Consider the following 17,680-nt stretch of genomic DNA (forward strand, 5'->3'; position numbering starts at 1 on the left):
AAGAATTAAAAAAAAAAGAGGAAAAAAAACAACCTCACCGGCCCATGTTATGGAGAAGAAAAAAAATTATGTGTTTGTAATTCATATCTTTGGGCAGCATAATGTGACAACCTCTATGGATAAAGTATAGTGAGTGAGATTAGCAATGCAGCCACCACATCTATAGATTGGTCATCTCATATATATCATTTTTTGGGGTGTGTACATACATTTTAATTTAAATGTCTATTAAAAGACCAAAACTGTAAAATACTATAATGCCATTTAAATTAGATTTATGATTTAAAATACACATTTAGAATGATGGGCCTACATACCTTGGTTTGATATAGCTCACCTCTGATCTGTGGCTGTTATGTACCAGCTATGTAAAGATGAATTCCAGGTATGGATATTTTTATATAGTTACATTTGTTCAGCTAAGACCAATGTAACTATGTTCATACCATACCTGGCCGATGCCTCTAGAACAGGCATGTCCAACCTGCGCCCCGGAACCGCAGGCAATGCGGCCCACTGCCCCTTGATAACTTTTTTTTTGCTGGGGAGGAAGGAAGTCAGGTTGGGGGCATGGCCACAGCAGCTTCCAACTAACGATAGGCAGAGGCTGCCTCAGAGGGGAGGGGAGCATGTGCAGTGTTTCTGACTCCTACCACCATGACCACTTCAAACCACTGAAGTGGTCATGGTGGTTAGAGTGTTCCTTTATTATCTCTCAGAAGAAGTAAAGCTCCGTATACTGATTCCATTTAATTTTATCATCCTCTAGTTGTGTTAAATTAGTGCGGGGGGCACGGCGGCGCGGGAAGGGCGTGGCGGCGATTTATTACTTATATACCTTAACTATAGTATATATTTTATATGCGGCCCGAGAAAAATTCTCTACACTCAATGCGGCCCAGAGAAGCCAAAAGGTTGGACACCCATGCTCTAGAAGCTGGAAATCACTGAAGTAGACACTGCTACTCCAATGATCTCCATGGCTTTTGGGTTCTGCACCGAGTGGCTGACCTGCTGCATTCTGATCACAGGAGGTTGAGCGCTCAGGATGGGTGTCATTCACAGAAGATTTTACACTCTCTGAATAAATGCAAAGTGTTCTCTAATTAGACATGGTGGAGAGGAAGGGTGGTGATGGCACACTCTCTATCTCACCCAATCAGGGAACATTTTGCATTCATTCATTCGGAAAGCAGTCCCCAAATGACGCCTTTGCTGAGCGGCCGACCTCCTCTTTTCTCAGTGCCTTAAGACAGCTGCTTGTCACTAGACCCGGAAGCAAGTGGAGGTCACTGGAGTAGCAATTTCTACTTCAGCTATTTTCAGCTTCCAGGGGCATCATTATCCAGGTATGGTACACATATGGTTACATTGGTCCAAGTTAAATAAATATAACGATGTATAAAATATTCATACCTGGAATTCCTTTTTAAAGTAGATACAGCATTTACTGGAGTTGAGTTGTTGTAAAAGCAGGACTTGAATAAAGCAGCGTACAGGCAATTATCCTTTTATAAATATGCTGCACGTTTATGTGAAACAGACTCTCCTTGGGGTATAGTACATGTGTGATTAGTTAATGACAGACACCATTATGTTTGGTGGTGTGCTTTTTATATATGTATATTTGCCACCTGAGATTTACCTAACCTCAGGGCATTCTCGGCTGCAATATGAAAGTATTTATAGACAAATCTTAAAAAAAAAATATATATATATATATATATATATAAATATATACACTGTGTGTGTGTGTGTGTGTGTGTGTGTGTGTGTATGTATGTATATATATATATAAAGATGAACATTATTTCAATACAGCACAAGAGTAGCATGCATTGTTAGCATGTGTTACCATGACAGGATTTGTTTTGCAGTGTTGCTATAGTAAGATATAAATGTAATTCTGCAGCAAGACATTCATAGGGGTTATTGTAGCAGCCTGTTATTTAGCAGGATGTGCAAGTGTTTAACTACATGAAACATATATGCATCCCTTATAACCATTATAATATTGTAATTATATTATTTCAGCAGCAAGATGTTATGGAGAAAAGTAAAAAAACTTTGCAGAAACACATTTGCAAAAAAAGAGATTATACATTTCTGCATCAATTGCAGCATGTGCATCCCTCCTCCTGTACTCCGTGTAAAGCTCATCACACACGTTACTGTACGATCTCCTATAGATCTACCAATAACTATGTAGTGCAAAAGCCTACCTGATTGGATACAGATTTATTGGATAGCTTTTCTACGTCCTACTATCATAGCTCCCAACTGTGCCTGATTTCGACGGACTGTCCCTCTTTCTTCCTCATTTCGTCCTCATTTTGGTCTGATTTATATAGCTGTACATAAAATGCACTATTTATCTTTCAAAAAGTGTTTCCCAATGTTAAACCTTTCATCCAATTTCTAAATTGCTGCATTTATAAAATTCAAAATCCAGTAAAGGAAAAGTAGTGGTAAAAAAAAGATGCACTTGTGGGTTTAACTAATAATTTTTTTTTGTATAATTCTCCTTTAAGGGGTGTAGCAGGGGGAGTGTCCTATGCCTACATACATTTGCTAATAGGTGTTCCTCGTTCCCATCTCAAAAAATTAGGGGTTATGTAATATTACATCATTTTGGTAAATTTAAAGTTAACCAAAGCTTGTATGGTTAGATTGTACTTGTAAAGTGAACTTTAAACTTCAATTGTAAGCCTACTCCCCTTTCCCTGTCAGACGTTCTACAGTACATTTATCTGTATCCTTTGTACAGAGAAAATATACACACGTACTCCAGCCCCCTGACACCAAGAGAGATGCCTCTCTACGCTGTATATTATAGCCTCATGCACACTGAAGCTTAGCAGGAACTGTATGCTGAGGAGTAAAATCCCTAGCGCAATCTGGCACCCTGGGAGCTTCATGTGCCATGTACAGCCACCAATACAAGTGAATGGCTGTACATGGTCATGCTCAAATAACCGCTAAAGGCCTCACGCATGCGTGTATGGCACTTTTTAATAAACACATAGGTGATACATTTGGGGAAAAGCGCTGTACGTGCAGATGCAGGTAAATGGCAATGCATAAGCCATCTGCGTTTATCCAAGCGCGGCCGTGTACAGTCATTCACTTGTACTGGAGGGTGGGCGCAGCACCTGCAGCTTCTTGGGTGCCATAAAGCACTGACTTTTTTACCTCAGCACTCAGAAGCTGGTATGTGTCCATGTGTATGAGGCCACAGCCACAAACCAGACAACAGTTATGTATATTATATCTAATTACCGCAAGCTGCAAAATTAATGTGTGTGTTAATTAAACCAGAAGTATAGTACAGTATATGCCAGATGCATGGCCTTTGATTTTAAAATCCCGGATATTACATATAATTTTCAAGGACCTCTCATCAACAATCTGTATTGTTATTTTTTTTCCAGGTTATACTGACTGGCTACTTGTTAGAGCAGTTATTTTTACAGAATATGCTATATTGATGGACTTACATACTATTAAAGATCTGCGTCTGCTGTGTATCATCAGTATTAACAAAGATATACGGTCAGATTATCGTGCGATCAATTCGAAAGCAATTTTTTCGTACGATTATCTGATCAGATGTAGGAGGCATAACTGTAAGGGTCTGGCCTTCTGATTGTTTCCCTTTTATTAGCATTATAGCATTGGTAAGATTTTTACTAACTTGGTGACAACCCTAACTGAAGTTGCATGAAGCTATTTTCACATGGGTGTCTAAATTACTGCTTTTATAAGACTACAACATATAGACAATCAATGTTATTCACTTTACCTATCAGTGATCATAATGTTGGAGCTGATCGGTGTATGTATATATTATTACAGTGCCTTGAAAAAGTATTCATATCCCTTGAAATGTTCTACATTTTGTCATGTTACAACCAAAAACTTAAATGTATTTTATTGGGATTTTATGTGATAGACCAGTGATGGCGAACCTTGGCACCCCAGATGTTTTGGTACTACATTTCCCATGCTGCTGCAATACACTGCAGAATGCATGAGCATCATGGGAAATGTAGTTCCAAAACATCTGGAGTGCCAAGGTTCGCCATAACTGTGATAGACCAACACAATGTGGCACATAAGTGTTAAGTGGAAGAAAAATGATAAATGGTTTTCAAAATATTTTTACAAATAAATATCTGAAAATTGTGGCGTGCATTTGTATTCAGCCTAATACTTTGAGTCAGTACTTTGTACAACCACCTTTCGCTGCAATTGCAGCTGTAAGTATTTTTGGGGATGTCTCTACCAGCTTTGCATATCTAGAGAGTGACATTTTTGCCCATTCTTTTTTGCAAAATAGCTCAAACCCTGTCAGACTGGATGGAGAACGTCTGTGAACAGCAATTTTCAAGTCATGCCAGAGATTCTCATTTGGATTTAGGTGATGACTTTGACTGGGCCATTTTAACACATGTATATGCTTTGATCTAAACCATTCCTTTGTAGCGCTGGCTCTATGTTTAGGGTCGTTGTCCTGCTGGAAGGATAACCTCTGCCCCAGTCTCAAGTCTTTTGCAGACTCTAACAGGTTTCTTCTAAGATTGCCCTGCATTTGGCTCCATCCATCTTCCCATCAACTCTGACCAGCTTCCCTGTCCCTGCTGAAAAAAATCATCCCAACAACATGATTCTGCCACCACCATGTTTCACAGTGGGATGATGTGTTCAGGGTGATGTGCAGTGTTAGTTTTCCGCCACACATAGCGTTTTGCTTTTAGGCCAAAAAGTTTAATTTTGGTCTCATCTGACCAGAGCACCTTCTTCCACATGTTTCCTTTTCCCCCACATGGCTTCCCCCAAACTGCAAACGGGACTTCTTATGGCTTTCTTTCAACAATGGCTTTCTTTTTGCCACTCTTCCATAAAAGCCAGAATTGTAAAGTGCATGACTAATAGTTGTCCTGTGGACAGATTCTCCCCCCTGAGCTGTGAATCTCTGCAGCTCCTCCAGAGTTAACAGAGTTGACCGCTTCTTTGATTAATGCTCTCCTTGCCCAGCCTGTCAGTTTAGGTGGACGGCCATGTCTTGGTAGGTTTGCAGTTGTGCCATACTCTTTCTATTTTTGGATCATGGATTGAACAGTGCTCTGTCAGATGTTCAAAGCTTGGGATATTTTTTTTTAACCTAACCCTACTTTAAACTTCTCTACAACTTTATCCCTGATCTGTCTGGAGTGTCCCTTGGCCTTCATTATGCTGCTTGTTCACTAAGGTTTTCTGACAAACCTCTGAGGGCTTTACAGAACAGCTGTATTTAAACTGAGATTAAATTAAACACAGGCAGACTCTATTTACTAATTAGGTGACTTCTGAAGGCAATTGGTTCCACTAGATTTTAGTTAGGGTACCAGAGTAAAGGGGGCTGAATACAAATGCATGCCACACTTTTCATTTTGAATTTTCCTTCCACTTCAAAATTATGTGCCACTTTGTGTTGGTCTATCACATAAAATACAAATAAAATACATTTACAATTTTGATTGTAACATGACAAAATGTGGAAAATTTCAAGGGGTATGAATACTTTTTCGGGGCACTGTATGTTATAATACATATTTCTTACCATCATATTTGGCAATGTCTTCATCAGCATCTTCCTTCATTGTTCTAGAATGCACCCACCTGGAATAAAAAAGTAACACAAATAATTAATAACCTATGCCTACTTTAATTTTTAACTCAAAAATGTATAAAACAGGACCCCATAATTGTACAAATTACAGAACTGCGTTAGGCTAGGGAACACATGGAATCTAAAACCTTTCCAGAGTATATAAACAGCATCCCTATTGGCACATGGCAGATTTTTCATACTAAAGGTCCAGGTCTGGTAAATTACTTATATTGTTGCTCATTATAAAGAACAGTATAGTAGTTATACAGATCCTGTCATATAAAAACTCAGTTTAACTGTAAAGTACTAATATATGCATTGAATAAATTGTATTCATTTTTCACAGGCTCCGGGTCAGGGATTAATCCCTCCAGGACTACCATCAAAAGATGATCTGATTGGTGGGGGACCCGTCACCAGCAGCTTAAGTAGGCTGACAGGGCCATGCGTAAAGGGTTGAAAATTGTATTAAATTACCATCTGAAAGAATAAGTAACTATTGTTGACAGTGCAGATTGAAATAAATACTGGGGATTTCAAAAAGGGTGTCACCGACACCCCATAATATTTCTTTGTGGTGCAGCATTGAAAGTGTCAATGCTTGCACCCAATTCATGTATCTGCTACTGGAGGGGTGAGGATTGCAGTGATCTCCCTGATTTTGATATATTGCACCAGTGGCCACCCAGGTGCTTTATTATGATGCTTGTTAAACTGTAGTGCTACTCAAGCACTTTTAATATGTAGGTCTCTTATCTGTTTATAGCTCAATTTTATTAAAACAGTATTGATCTATGAAAAATAATTTTGTTTTTTGGACATTCTGTGTAACAGATGTGAAAGGATTTCCAGTGTATGGATGGATGATATATGCAAATATCGACCTTCCTAAACGTTGGGGGTCGCATCTACCGGGGATTAATCTGGTCATTGTGAGCTGTGGTGGATCAGAAAGGATTTTCAGTGTATGGGTAGATGATGTATGCTTATAGTAACCTTCCTATAATATTGAGGTCACATCTACCAAGCATTTCTCTGATCATTGTGAGCTATTGTGGATTAGAAAGTATTTCCAGTATATGAATAGGTGACATATGCACATATTGACCTTCTTATATTTTCGGGGATCACATCTGCTTTATTAACACAGTTGCATGTGTTCTTTACAACATTCTCAAGTGTATGGCATCCACATAAATGGAGGCCGCACACAGATACTTCTCTTTGGCATCAAAGTGGGCATTTTGTTGTGTAGCATCTATTTCTTTGGTTGTTAGGACAGTAATGGACAGGCTGAGGAGAAACACCCAGAGTCAGAAAGAGGATCAAAGGGAAGCCTGGAGCCAAGCATTTCCTTTGTCAGTGGTTCTCATGCACGAGGACGTACCAAGTTCAAATTTCAATCTCAACTTTTGAGAAGATGCACTAAAATTAAATGTATTTTTTATTTTATAACTAGCAGCATAACACTGTTTACATTTTTCTACCTTTAGACATGTTGTGGGGATGAAATGAAACTGCAGCAATGAACTACATGAGGTCTGACTGACATCAACACATGGAAAACAGGACTATCAGTATCACACAATGAGCAAGGGCAAAACATAAACACTTAGAACCACACAGATTAGAAATAAAACTGTTAACCAAAAACAGTAAAAGATACCCAAGCCTGAAACCACTCAAAAAATAAAGAGTGGAAAATGTATAGTTATAGACACCGCTTTATCCATGTAAGGATGGGTACCTCCACAACTCATGAAGTTCAATGTAAGAAAGAAGTACACCGGAGACCTCAAGAACAAGGAAGAACCCCTGGAAAAAAACAGTTGTAAAGGAGGACCAACAGCAGTTTGAATAATACAAAATACTAATGTACTAATTTGAAAAAGTTAATAGTACACGTAGTACAAGGATGCAACACAAACCAAACACCATTAAAAACACTCAAACAGCATGTACACAGTGTTGAAAATTCCCATGGGCCTCATTCACTCCAGCTTGCATACCACTGGTATCTTCCTAGGAGATAAACAGATAAAAGATCAGTGGGAATGTTGTCTATGAAAAAAACTCAAATCAAAAATAAGCCTGAAAAATCAATCAATGTGGTCCCAAAAGAAAAATAATCCATAATCTCCAAATAGCCCAAAAAATGAAGGGAGGTGGGTGGAGAGCATAATAGAGGAATTTTCATGTGTCCAAGGATGATGGTAAAAAAACGGCAGCTATAAGAAGCTTGTATCTAGTCAGGCTCATCAAGGGAAGCAATGACAGAAAAATGGCTGCTAGTGAAAGGAGTGGTTGGTAGTAGAAAGTCAGATATTTAAAAAGTTTTTTTCGCCTTTAACAAGTGAATGGGCAACCTGCTTCATACACAATATTTTCCTGTATGTTGCCCTTATGCACTAATAAAACTGATTGTACCAACTTGTATTGAATCTTCAACATATCAGTCTAAATGTAGTGCTGGTCAGTGGTAGAATTTTTGTATACATCCATCCCTCATGAATGGGGCATAGCAGCAGTATATCACTTCCTGGAAGCCAAATTTCAATCTTTGGGTGCCCTAAATTAATTTGTGATTGAGTTCCTTGAATTGGTACTGAAAAATATTTTTTTCAGGTTCACCAACATATACTACCAACAGATCAGAGGCACAGCGATGGGTGCACCTTGGGCTCCTTCGTATGCATGCCTGCACCTAGGATGGTGGGAAGAGGAGGGAGTGTACGCTTCCGCGATATATCTTGGCCATGTTCCCACCTGGCTAAGATACATCGACAATGTATTTATGGTTTGGGATGGAACTTGCAAGATTTGGAATCATTTATTCATGAGCTCAACCAGAATACACAAAATATCCACTTGACCTATGTGGTGGATCCAGAGGTAATTTCCTTTCTGGATCTACATATTAGACTAGTGGCGGGCAAACTTGTTACAACAACATTTAGGAAGGAAACGGCTGCGAATACCCTGCTGCATACGCAAAGCCACCATCCCAGGCCCCTAATCAGCGGAATCCCAGTTGGTCAGTTCCTCCAACTAAAAAGGAACTGCTCAAGTGAGAATGATTATCGAAGGGAGGCTGATGTCCTCTTTAAGAGATATTGAGAGAGAGAGAGGATATTCACACAGAACCCTTAGAAGAGCAAAGAAAATGGCAGGAAAAAGACTGAGAAATTACCTTTTGGTTCCAAAAATATGTGCTTCAAAACATTCTGAAACTTCACCTAGAATTATCACCAAATATGGGTCACAATGGAATGCAGTAGGTAAAGTGCTGCAGGACCACCGGCATATCCTCACCAGGTTGGAGGGAGTAAGAGAAATTGTAGGCCCTAGACCAATGATGGTAGCCAGACGGGCCAAAAATTTGCAAGACACCCTGGTGCAATCTGAGTTTCAGAGAACCACGAATAAGGACTGGCTTATGAATCTGTCGAACATAAAGGGGATTTTTGCCTGTGGTCACTGCAATATGTGCAAATTTGTGGATAGATCAAATCCTTCTTCTTTTTCTGACTAAAACCAAGTGACAATTACGTGTGCAATTCGGGGAAGAGTATTAAACTAAAGGAAGAAAACCCGATAGGTTTGCACCTTGCAGCAGATCACGATGGTAGCCCAAAGGGCCTTACAGTAAAGGAATTTTTTGCCTGAAAAATTTCCAGCCGCAGGGGCAATTTCGATACGATTTTGCTCCAAAAGGAAAAATCATGGATCTTTAGACTTGATACTATGGCCCCTAAAAGGTTAAACAATGAGATGAGCCTAAAGGTCTTTTTGGAACCCTAATACACAATCTTTGGTCAATTTCCTTTGCCCTTACCTCTACATTTATATTTATGCTTACTTATTCTTATCTTTATCATTTTTATTTTTAGTTTTATTTAATTTTCTTTTTTCCTTTAATTTTCTAGAAGATAATTTTCACTTCTGATATCTTTTTCGAGGTGAAGGTTTCGCTGCTCCTGTTGAATGAGTGTGGATTCTGTTTTCCTTTTCCTATGAACTTCTTCTCACCCAGCAGATGCAAGGAAAGCATCCCCCTGGACGGGACTATAACGGGTACTGACTCATATGTATATCAAAAAAATAATTATTTTATTTTAACAGACAATATGTACAAAAATTGGCAAATGGGCATAGTGATACACAATTGCACAATTAAAACACTTTAAAAATGATGACTCTTTACAGTTCAGATATATTGTGACTGTTCCAACATGGAGGAACCTGAGGTATGGTACTGGAGACCCTACGCGTTTCAAAATGAAATTTGACTATGCCCATTTGCCAATTTGGGGTGGAGATCCGAGGGACAAAAATCACATGGAGTAAGGGCTTGGGCATGTTCAAGATATCAGTCCTGTACACTGCCCTACATCCTACTGAGCTCTGTACACTGCCCTACATACTACTGACCCCTGTACATTGCCCTACATACTACTGACCTCTGTACACTGCCCTACATACTACTGACCTTTGTACACTGCCCTACATCCTACTGACCTCTGTACACTGCCCTACATACTACTAACCTCTGTACACTGCCCTATATACTACTGATCTCTGTACACTGCCCTACATACCACTTACACTATTTAGAAATAAGAGCAGACAGCCAGGTACAAAACTAAACAAATCAGCCTGCAGTACCAGATGTTCTAATTTCATGATGATCTCTGGCATCAAACTTGTGGGGGAGACCAATTACTCCACAGACATAAAAAAATTGTGAATGAAAGTGAATGCAGAGTTTCTCACTGAAGCTAAATTTTAAGGTAGACTAAAGCCTTGTACATACGATTGATTATCGGATTTTCGTCTGTTTTTCGTTGCATGCTAGTCTCATATCGAAAGTGAAGTGGTTACTTTCATACGAAAATTCTCGTAGACAGAATTCAACTTCAGAAGTGATGTAATGTGTTGAATTGTTTTGTATGTATTCTTTCATTTCCGAGCATGCCTAGTCTTGCTCTTATGATTTTTTTTTCAGACGAAAACTGTACTAATTAAACAAAAATCAGACGTTGTGTTCACGTGCAATAAAACTTTTATAGCCGACACATCCAGTTTTTGTCATACAAAAATTCGTAATCAGCTGGCGAAAGCACCCCACTAATGATCCAAAATCAGCAGATCGTTTACTTACGATTTTCTTATTGTGTTTACGGGCCTTAAGTTTATATTTTTAAAGTAACTTCAGTTTTATTGGATCTTACAAAGTTTTCTACATGTTATCTTTATTTTTTTATGTGGTGCTTACTAGTTAATTTCTCATATAAAAAGTGTGCCGCACCCTGGTGATCTTTGATCTCGTCTATGTTGTCCTGGTAGATCTCCACCTCTCAAAGGTTGCCTACCCCTGCCATGCCAGAAAGTGTCTGAACAAGTATCTTTAACCGCTTGCCGACCGCTGCACGACTATTTACGGCGGCGGTCAGCCCCTCACAGGCAAAGTGACGTAGGACTACGTCGCTAGCCTGTGAGCCTCTAGGGGGAGAGCGCACACCGCCGGAGGAGAGTGCACACTACAGGAGGTGCGCCCCCGCCCCCGCTCGTTCCCTAAGCAGTCTGCGCGTGTGACCGCCGGTCACTCGTGATCTCCCCATGGAGAGGGAGAAAGGCAGGCGGCTAATGTAAACAAAGCCGCCTGTCATTCTCCCCTGTGTAAGAACAGAGATCATACGGTCCTGCTATGTAGGATCGTATGTCTCTGTTGTTACACCACTAGCCACACCCCTTTACAGTTAGAAGCACGCCCCTAGGGACACACTTAACCCCTTGATCCCCAATAAAGTTAACCCCTTCCCTGCCAGTGTCATTTTTACAGTAACAGTGCATATGTATAGCACTGATTACTGTAGTAATGTCACTGGTAACCCCAAAAGTGTCAAAAATGTCAGTCAAGGGTCCAATCTGTCTGCCGCAATGTCGCAGTCCCGCAAAAAAAAAAAAATCGCAGATCGCCGCCATTACTCGTTAAAAAAAAATAAAAAAAAAATGACAGAAATCTTTCCCTTAGTTAGTAAATGCAATAACTTTTGCGCAAACCAATCAAAATACGCTTATTGCGATTTTTTTTACCAAACATGTGTAGCAGAAAACAAATTGGCCAAAAATGTTAAAAAAATTTGATTTTTACTTTTTTTTTTGGGGGGAATTTCATATAAAAAAAAAATGTGAAAAATATTGTTATTTTTTCAAGATTTACGCTCTTTTTTTGTTTATAGCGCAAAAAGTAAAAATCGCACATGTGATCAAATACCACCAAAAGAAAGCTCGGTTTGTGGGAAAAAAAGGACGTCCATTTTATTTGGGTACAGCGTCGCACGACCGCGCAATTGTCCATTAAATTCACGCAGTGCCGAATCGCAAAATAGGGCCTGGTCAGGAAGGGGGTAAAATCTTCCGGGGCTTAAGTGGTTAAGTCAGACTTCCCAGGTAATCCTTTAAGGAAAGTTGCATATTAGAAAATTATTAAAAACAACTTTTGAAATTCAGTAACATGTTAAATAGTATATGCGATTTTAGTCTCTCAGCTCAACTTCAGCTGTAAATGATATACTTAGGAGTGGTCGCTTCTACCAGTACACATACCCATTCAGTGTTGCATCATCAAATGTCTCAGTAAAAAACACATCACCACTAGGAACAGGTGTCTGGTATGGAACCTGATATAAAAAAAAAAACAAGGATCAGATAACATCAGATATGTCATGGCTATCAGAGCAGGAAGCATGATGAGGAACAGTATGAAAGTGTTTTTTTCTGACAATCAATGTTCTGTTATTCTGTAGAGATTAAAAGCAACGTGCACAATAGATTAAAAAAACGAATTATTTTACAGATGCAGAGCAGACACTAGTTCAGTGTTGATATAAATATTAGCAATTAATTAAAGTAGGGGTAAACCATTTTGCTGAGTCACATCTTTCAGCATCTTTAATCAAAAAAGCTTGGCTTCAGTTGAATGTCAAAACTGATAAAAAGCTAATCTAAAATCTCTGTTTATATTAGAAAATAATTCTAGACCAGTCCAAACCAGCTGTAAGCACACAATAGAATTAGAATAGCCCCGGCCACAGCTTTGCATGGGCTTTGATATAGGCCCCTTGCACACAGTGGCGTCTAGCTGCTGTGTGTCCATCCCAACGCTTTAGTGCACCTGAGAGGGATAGGTGCAGCAACCAGTGCTGCTGCTTGCAACTTGTCATAGGAGCTAATATATTCAAGGATGAATACCGGGAAGCAGGACGTCTGCGTTCTGGCATTCGCCCCTGAATGCAGAGGGCAGCACTTAATGTGAAAACCATTTGATATAGCATTCAGCCCTGTCCACTCCAGCCGCACCACATAATATACTTTGACAGGTTGCAGGCAGCTGGGTTGGGTACAGCGCCTGTCCCTCCCAGGCACTCTAAAATACCGGGAGGGATGCACAGCAGCAGTAGCCATTTGACTCTTTTAAACATAGTTTAGCTAGAGTATAACCATTAGCAGCATCCTAGACAAAAGTTGAAGAGTCTAGCAGAGATCTGTGTTGAGAATTACCATGTACTACTATAGTATGTGTGTTATATAAACATATATAATATAGTCTGCAAACTGCTATTGGTATAGAGGTGCTTCTCAGGTCCACTGACCTTTAGGAGCTAAATATCTTCTGTAATACTATACTAGAAACTATTCCTTGAAGTTTTTAAAAAGGTGCCTTGCATAAGTATTCGCCATGCCTTTCCACATTTTGTATTTAAAATAGATTTATTTGAGATTGTGTGTCACTGATCCCCCTAAACAGTCTTTACATTTGGGGAGGAAAACATCAAAATCACTTTCCAAATTATATATTTAAAAAACAGAAACAGCCTAAATGCATTGGCGTCTTGCTGTCACACTTCTAAATAAGCTCTAATACAATCAATTGCATGCAGAAATTACATGATTGGCCACTTTGTTTAGTTACGCATCACATAATCTCAGTTGTATAATCTCTCCGTTTTGCACAACTCCTGGCTGCACTGCACCTGCCTGGGGGTGGGGGTGGGGGGTTAGACCACATCACAAGCGCTTCTCTGTATAGCACTCACTCAGTTCCAAAATGGTTGGGCGTCCTCCCAACAACTCCCTTCTGGCTCCCCTCATTCTCTGGACACAGCTTTCTGCAGTAGGTTGCTCCATCTAAGCCTAGCTGGGACTTCAATGTCTTCAAAGGCTCTTCTGGCTTCCCCTCTGTCTTTCTCTGCCCCTGCACAGGAGCCTCCTTCTGAAGAACTGGACCCAGGAACATTGCACCCTGGCTGCAAAGCCTCAGAATTATTATAGGCTCCTGGGCACACCTCCCCAGAGATTAGGCAGAGCCCCATAAATATTCAGGCTGCCTACCCCACTCTCCCTCCCACTATACTTCTAGAAGTCTTTAGAAGAAAGAGAGAAGTAGCAGAACAGCAAGCTGTGAAACACTGAACAGCCCTTAGTAATCAACCTCTTCTCCACTAACTTCATTTACCTAGCAGTACTCTGTATTAGGAGGGTGCTACAGAAGAGACCACTAAGAGGCCAGAGGTATCTAAAATAGCTCCAGAGATCTCCAGTTGAAATTATAGTCAAAACAAATATAGCAATGAAAAGACAATACTGCACTGATATCATCCTGATAATACCATGTCACTGTAAAGCGTGGTAGTGGTAACATCATGTTGTGGGGATGTTTTTTTTTTTTTTGGATTTTTATTTAATTTCAGAATGTAAATTTAAGACATATAAAAAAAGGAAAAAATAATTTGAATTTCACCAACAACAATTACATTCCAAACCCGGCATCCCCAAATAAACCATTCTCTTTTTGTAGGTCTGGATCTAGCCATTTTTTTTGGTATTACCCCTTTGGCTGCATTTAATAAAAATGGCATCAATGTACCTTTATATTGTTGTCTTGTTTTGTTAGTGTTATGAAAATAGGATAGCCACAGATCATCAGGTATCTCTGTTCCCGTGATCTCTTCTATGTATTGTTGCACCTCCTTCCAGTATTCCCTTTTCGTTGGGCATTCCCACCATAGGTGGGCCATAGTACGCATGTTATTACATCCTCTCCAGCACACAGGGGGTCATTTTCCTGGTTGGCATCTATGTGCCTTAACTGGAGTTATGTACCATCTTGCCAGACATTTGTAATTCACTTCTATGCTATTTATATCCCTCGAAAAACTTTGTACTGCTCTCATTATTTTATTTAGTTGTTGCCCAGGTAACTGAGTACCCAGTTCCCGTTTCCATTTTGCAATGAATGGAGGAAATCTGGGTTCCGCATTTAGCATAAGTATTTTTTAGATCCGTGCCACACAGTGCTTGATGGGCTCTTGACTATTGAAAGTTGTTCAAATGAGTTCAGGTCTTCCTCTAACCTAATTGGTTGTGGTAACATTGACACAAAGTGCTTTAACTGTGAATATCTCCATGTATTTATTTTAAGCAATTCTCTTATGCATTTCAGTTCCTGTAATGAACATACTGTATCTTCCCATCTTTTATAATATCTTTTAACTGTGTATTCTTAACCCAATCCCCAAATAGTGCCCTATTCCCTGGAAAAAAAAAAAAAATTGTGCCCTTAGTGACATTAACCACTTCTGGACCGGAAGGATTTGCCCCCTTAATGACCAGGACATGTTTTGCGACTCGGCACTGCATTACCTTAAAAGAAGAGTGCGCGGTTGTGTGACACTGTACCGAAATAAAATTGATGTCCTTTTTTTTCTCACTTATAGAGCTTTCTTTTGGTGGTATTTGATCACCTGTGCGATTTGCATTTTTTGCGCTATAAACAAAAAAAGAGCAACAATTGTGAAAAAAACAATATTTTTCACATTCTGCTATATAACATTCCCCAAAAAAATAAATGTGTAGCACCCTACAGGTAGGTGCTAGGTAAACTAGGTGGGCCTTGTCTGCCTAACAGCATGGCTGTGATTTGTTTAGTCAGGGTGTTATAGTTTCCAGGTGTGCCTGTTGAAGGGGGAGTCTCCCTACTGGCTCCTGTGAGAGGCTTCTCATAGGGCAGTGGAGGAAACCCAATCAGAGGAGACATCCAGGTTTGTAACTACCCCAGAAGGCAGATTATGCTGCAAAGGATTCTGGGAGTGGGTATACGTCTGGGGCCAGCCGGCATCAAGGAAGCGCCAACGGGCATTTTTCAGGAACAAAAGCCCAAGTGTATATAGTTGTAGCCTAAAGGAGTATCCCACTCACTCCCTTCTCCTATCCCCTTTAAATCAAATAAAACAACAAAGATGCCGGAGTTGTCGATTGTCTCAGTGCTCACACCTAGGGTCGCAGCTCACATGGGCTGGAGAGGTAACCGGTACTGATGGCAGACCCACATCAGGCCACAGGCCTGGAAAACCTGCTACAAATGTAAACATTTTTCATCCTTTTAGGCCAATTTGTACATATGCTACATATTTTTGGTAAAGAAAAAAAAAAAAAATCGCAATAAGCACATTTTGATTGGTTTGCACAAAAGTTATCGCGTCTACAAACTAAGAGAAAGATTTGTCATTTTTATTTTATTCTATTTTTTACTAGTAATGGCGGCGATCTGCAATTTTTAGCGGGACCGTAACATTGCGGCGGACAGATCAAACCCCTAACTGAAATTTTTGACACTTTTGGGGGGACCAGTGACATTACTACAGTAATCAGTGCTAACAATATGCACTGTTACTGTAATAATGACACTGGCAGGGGTTAACACACTGGTGATCAAAGGGTTAAGTGTGAGACTAGGGGAGTTTTTTCTAACTGTATGGGGGATGGGCTTGTGAATTGACCACAGAGACCTGTTATCCTATATAGAAAGATTACAGGGGCTCTGTGATCATTTCAGAGAGAAGAACGGTCAGCTGTGTTTACAGCAGTTGACCGCCCTTCTCTCATAGCGGGGAGCAATCGCGGGTGCCCAGCACCGCGCGCATGACCAACGTAGGGCTACGACGGTTCGTGCAGGAGAGCCAGCCTGCTGCAGTAAATGTGCGGCGGGCGGTCGGGAAGCTGTTAAAGGTGAATTATATTCCATTTTTGCTTGCCAATATATTCTATCCCAGACCCAAAAAACTTTTCTGGTTAATACCAGAGGTTTTCCTTCCAGTGTTCTATATTTATGTGGAACCGAAATGTTTTTACTTAATTGTTTTTTTCTACTTTAACCCATATTGTATCACTTTTTGTCTTAGTCCATCTAACTAATCGTGCTAATAGTACCACATCATAATATCTTTTAATGTCTGGAACACCTAATCCCCCTGTGCTTTATCCTTACTCATCACCAACTGCTCCACTCTCCATTTTTTATTCTGCCATATAAACTTTGATATTGTTGTTTTTATTATCTTAAAATATGTCTATATATGTAAATATGAGTACTATTGGCATCAACTGAAATTTGTGTAAAATGTTTGGAAGTATTACCATCTTTACAGTGTTTAGCTATCCAATCCAAGATAGCAGTTTTTTTAATTCTCCTTTAATCTCGTTAAATAATGGAATATCATTTGCTTGATATAATTTTTCTATGGAGGATGTTAATTTTTTTCCTAGGTAGTTTAACTCTGGTAATTTTTTTCCTAGGTAGTTTAACTCTGTTTTCCCCCATGCAAAAGAGAATTCTTCTTGTAAGACTTGCTCTTTTTTCTTACTTAGACCTATATTCAAAATTTCTGATTTTATAGGGTTTATCTTCAGATTAGCCAACACTCCAGATTTTTTTAACTCTTTTACTTGATTTGGTAATGTAATTCTAGAATTTGTTACATAAAACAGGACATCATCTGTGTATGCCGCTATCTTATGTTCCTCCTCCCCTATCTTTAACCCCTTGATGTCAACGTGGTTCCGTATAGTTGGACGTAATGGTTCTGACACAGAAAACTGGAGGGGTGAGAGCGGACACCCCTGTCTTATCCCCTTAAACATTTCGAAGGGTGGCAACAGACCCCCATTTAACCTTCACTAATGCCG

General features: G+C 39.7%; 1 protein-coding gene across 2 annotated transcripts in view; it reads right to left on the bottom strand.

Moving 5' to 3' along the window:
• CLGN (calmegin) overlaps nt 1-17,680 on the bottom strand; it is a 105,863-nt gene that overhangs the window by 63,022 nt on the left and 25,161 nt on the right. For both annotated transcript variants that reach the window (XM_082243528.1, XM_082243529.1), the window contains exons 3-4: nt 12,263-12,336; nt 5,603-5,661 (exon numbers count right to left, since the gene is read on the bottom strand). In XM_082243528.1, the coding sequence (XP_082099654.1) occupies nt 5,603-5,661; nt 12,263-12,336 (133 nt within the window). The remainder of the gene's footprint in view (nt 1-5,602; nt 5,662-12,262; nt 12,337-17,680) is intronic.

Source organism: Pelophylax lessonae, assembly GCF_965119305.1.
Source record: "Pelophylax lessonae genome assembly, chromosome: 1".
Lineage (NCBI taxonomy): Eukaryota > Metazoa > Chordata > Amphibia > Anura > Ranidae > Pelophylax > Pelophylax lessonae.